The sequence below is a fragment of the Azolla caroliniana genome, unplaced genomic scaffold, assembly GCF_043228905.1.
Source record: "Azolla caroliniana isolate FFs.n. ecotype wild unplaced genomic scaffold, voAzoCaro1.0.p SCAF_1, whole genome shotgun sequence".
Classification (NCBI taxonomy): domain Eukaryota; kingdom Viridiplantae; phylum Streptophyta; class Polypodiopsida; order Salviniales; family Salviniaceae; genus Azolla; species Azolla caroliniana.
Genome location: NW_028230436.1, coordinates 3,349,821 through 3,354,326, shown reverse-complemented (window position 1 = coordinate 3,354,326; position 4,506 = coordinate 3,349,821). Strand labels below are relative to the sequence as shown.

At 40.6% G+C, this 4,506-nt stretch overlaps 1 protein-coding gene across 2 annotated transcripts; it reads left to right on the top strand.

The window, feature by feature from the left end:
- The first annotated feature begins 1,140 nt into the window (after positions 1–1,140).
- On the top strand, positions 1,141–4,506 carry LOC147868374 (uncharacterized). 2 transcript variants are annotated; one of them, XM_087318499.1, is made up of 3 exons: positions 1,141–2,023; positions 3,007–3,791; positions 3,887–4,506. In XM_087318499.1, the coding sequence occupies exons 1-2, from the start codon at positions 1,201–1,203 to the stop codon at positions 3,789–3,791; spliced, it is 1,608 nt and encodes a 535-aa protein (XP_087174625.1). In that variant the 5' UTR covers positions 1,141–1,200; the 3' UTR covers positions 3,887–4,506. The 2 variants fall into 2 exon arrangements, with proteins under 2 accessions (XP_087174625.1, XP_087174617.1); XM_087318491.1 differs by having other exon boundaries at positions 3,007–4,506.

The following is a 4,506-nucleotide window of genomic DNA, read 5'->3' as shown; positions in this document are numbered from 1 at the left end:
ATGAAGCCTTTTTTATGGTCTCACCAATGTAAGTTTTGAGGGCCATGATCTCAAGCTTAGAATGCTCATAAATTAGTGCAAATGGGAGTGAAGTACCCCCTCCATATCAATAGAGCCATCATAAGGCTAATGCTTGGTCAAACGATCCACATTCCTCAGTTCGAAGACATCGTTAGAATTGGCATGTTTTATGAGGAGTGAGGTGAATGTAATGGATTTTTGAGAGGGGTGGATGTGATGGGATCATATATACAATAGGGTGGGTTGAGCAACCTCTAGAAATGGAGCCACTTGAGGAGCATGAACTTGGATATTTTTCTTGTATGATTCTCAAGTATTGAGCGCATTGGTCCAAATAGGCTAAGTAGAAATCAAAGCTAAATCATGAACTAGGACAAGAGCCTAGGGGAGGGAGATGAACAAAAATACTAGAGTGGGAGCAAAAGGAGAATTTGGAGCCAAAGTCGGAACTGGGACAAGAGCACAAGCATGAGCAGAGCATGAACAGGAGCAAAATTTGGAGCCAAAGAAAGAAGAGAAATAGAGCAGATATATCTGAATGTAGATATGGGCATCGCCAAATGGCGAGTGAAGTGGTGGACTCAAGCATATCCATGGGTTGTATCATTGATTGGGAATGTCAAATACTCGTGGGACGTTACATTGCCCGCCCGCGCCTACCCAATCACATTGGGGAGAAGAACTGAAAGGCTGATGTACGAAGGGCGGGAAAAGAGTATTTAAAAAGACTAAGATGAGAGGAACTCGTGTCTACCCCTAGTTCGAAACGAAGTACATATAGGAAAAGAAGTTTGCTTTTTGACTGCTTTTTTTTTTTTACAATGTTTCCGTGGGAATGACCTATATGTCCGATGATGCGTGTGTGCGGTCCGGAGAGAAGAGAGACAAACGTGGTGGGCTTATATTATAGCCATATGCCGAAGTGAAGAAAGTGAGATTTGAACTCAAAACCAGAGGATATATGTACCAGAAACACACACCCCACACCCTATATATGTATTGTATGTATTGTATGTATGTATGTATGTATGTATGTATGTATGAATATGTATATGTATTTGTATGTTGTCTTATGTAATTATTATAGGAACAGAGGCCTCTTCTCCTTCTTACCTGTGTTAAAACTCTGCTGCCACAGACACTGACTGATACACAGAGAGATAGACACAGGATACGGCCATGGATTCCTCCGCAAATCCTAAACCCTCGCGGTGGAGCGATGGCACTGTAGGGGCAGACGAAGAAGAGCCCCGTAAAAGGCCCGCTTCTTCGCTCTCTGAATCTGTATACAAGAAGCCAAAGCCCGATTCTACAGGCTTCCTCTCCGCAGAAGCTTCTTCTGGCTACGGTAATATACCACCTGCAGAAACCAAGGTTATCAATGGAGGACAAGGTACGGAAGGAGGTGATAGTTTGAACGGTCAATCTAACGCAGGATATGGAGGTTTCGGTGATGGATATGGATATGGATCTGTTTCACAGAATCAGAGCTTTAGTTCAGGAGAAGGAGGAGGAAGAACAGGATTAGGAGTAGGAGGAGGTTTTGCTCCTGGTTCTGCTAAAGGTTCAGGAACTGGTGCTTTGTTTTACAAGACAAAACTCTGTACGAAATTCAAGCTCGGAACTTGTACCTTCAGTGATCGCTGCCATTTTGCTCATGGGATCGAGGATCTACGAAAACCTCCACCAGGATGGGAGGAGTTAGCTAAGTCTAATCTAAGTTCAGGAAAAGTTGTAGCAGAAGCTCCTAGAAGGAGTAGCAAACCTTGTAGGTACTTTTTTGAAGGAAATTGTCCTTATGGTGAACGGTGCACGTTCTCCCATGGTGGTGAGGAATCTCAAAGATATGATGGTGATCAAGTTGTGGAGAGATCCTCTGTTGGTGTTGCCAGCTATGGTGTTTCTTCAAGGCCAAACTATAAGACTCGTATTTGTGCCCGGTGGGAGAAGGGGGAAATTTGCAGCTATGGAGAAAAATGCCATTTTGCACATGGTCAAACAGGTAATTTCTTTTAAGACTGCTACTCTTACCTAGGTAGTCAAGGAGGTATGTTCTTATTGCTTTCGAGGATCCTTTATTTGATCCTGTGATGAAATCATTGTTGTATGGGGTACATTTCCAATCCGTCTTATGTCAAGAAAGCCAAACAACATTCTTGGTTTTGTTTAAAATCCTTTATTTGGCATATCAAATATGAATCTGAAAATGTACAATAATTGAAATAAATGAAGTTACAATAAATCTAGTTACAACAAATGAATCTGAAAATCTAGTTACAATAAATGTACTAACATAGCATGAAGTTAAGTGCACATGAGTTTGCAGAGTTATTAATGCCCACTTCGTACAGAAGTAAATATTCAATTATAGTCTAATGTAATGTAATGTAAATAATACAAGAATGAACCCCCAATGCACTTGAAATTGAAGAAAAATCAAATGTGGCACAATCTTGTCACATATGTTTCAAAGGGTCTTCCCTGTAAAGCTCAATTTTTTTATTGCTTTTAATTTAAAGTTGCTGCTTGTCCTGTAAATTATGTTTACATGAAGAGGATCTGAAAGTACGTGGTTTTTGAGCAACCATTGGGCATATTCAATGTCTGAAAATTAAAGTTTCAATTCTTTCTTTTCCATTATCCTGTCTTCCACTTACAAACTCTCACATGAGTACCTTCACCTCTTCTTTAACATATTTCTTCACCATTTGATGCTAACATGAACTTGATCTAAACTTATTCTGAAATTGCTGCATATATAAGTTATCAAGATGCTTACCACTGCCCAGAGAGCCAGGCAGTTAGTGGAGTCTTAACTTTGATTGTGTATTTGTTGTGCCTATGTTGCAATTACTTGTCGTTCTCTTATGATTTATTTACATTGTTTTTTTTATTAATGAGATTTTCATTTTCACTTTCAGAATTATGCCCATACTCAGGAGGTCCTAATTTTTTATTAATGAGATTTTTGTTTTTCATTTTCAGAATTACGCCCGTACTCAGGAGGTCCTAATTATGCTGCGAACAACATGGCACCACCAACTATGTATTCTGAACCAGGCATGATGAGTCAGACTGATCCATATGGGGGAGGCCAAGTAAACTATGCAAACACAGGTGGCCTTCCTATGTCTTCCACAAATGTAAATGCTTATCCAGGAGCTGGAGGGGTTGCGAACCCATATGGAACCTCTCAAGGAAATACAAATGGATATTCTACAAACTACAACTATTGGAATCAAGAGAATAAATGGAGTGGTATGGGCTCCACAGGACCTATTCCATCTGTAGTGGTTCCCAACCAAAGTTACGTTCAACCTAATGTAGCAACTGCTCAACCGCAAAGCTATGTTCAACCTAATTTAGCAGCTCCGGTTCAGAGCTATGTTCAGCCTACTGCAGCAGCTCAGCCCAATCAAAGCTATCCTCAGCCTAACCCTACTGCTGCCCCCGCTCAAGGCTACGGGCAGCCTAACCCAACAGCTCAATGGATGGGAAATTATTCGAGTGATAGTGGATATGCACAAAACGAGACTAATGTAGCCCATTATACCCCAGATCCATCTCAGCAGCAACAAAGTGTTCAGTACTATGGGAGTGCTCCCACTTATCAAGGTGTAAACCAGACTTTATCCTATGCTCCAGATGGAACTCCGACAAACTACCAGAACCAGACTGAGCCTAAAACTGGGGATGTGAGTACTTATTACGGGGCTACCGGTTACACCACCCAGCAGACAGGCTATGTCAGTAGTTATAATACAGCGTAGGTATGAGAGAAGAGGAGCCCATGAAACTCTTGTAACTTTTGCTTTCTGGAATGTTTTTCTTTCCTTACTCACTTGGCTTTTACGCTTTCTTCAAGACCTCATTTTTTCAGCATAACCGAGTAGCTTTGGTTTGGAGCTTGTGTTTGCTTAGCCATAAAGGTGCATTGCCAAGAGTTTGGTTTTCAGTTTGTAGCAGCAACTGAAGCATTGCTATGTATGCCAATCAATATCAGCTAGTATGAGGTTGTCCAGAAGATGTCCTAAGAGTTTGTACCTGGGAATGCTACTGGAAACAAAGTCTAAAACCAGCAAGACGTGCAAAGTTCAAATTTTGTTGGAGGTCTAAAGGTTGTTGACAGGTGAGCTCTACCTTTTACCTTAAGAAAAAATCAAGATATAGAAGTGCAGATTAAACTTTTGATCCTTTAAAACTAGATGTGGTCTCCAGATTTGATGATATAAGTAGGATGCGTATCTTTGTTTCAAAGTTTTAGGGCAGTATATTATTGGAACCAACATTCATGACGATTGGCTTTTTCTCTTGAGTATTTTTTATTAGCTGACTTATGGAGTGAGATCCATCTTATGAGTATGTATACCCACCTCAGAAGTTCAAGTGTATGTCATGTCAGACATGCTATTTGTGGCATTGTATTCTGCTCCATTCGTGCTTGTCCTGGATGATAACAAGAATTTTCATGCTTTATTTCCCTCA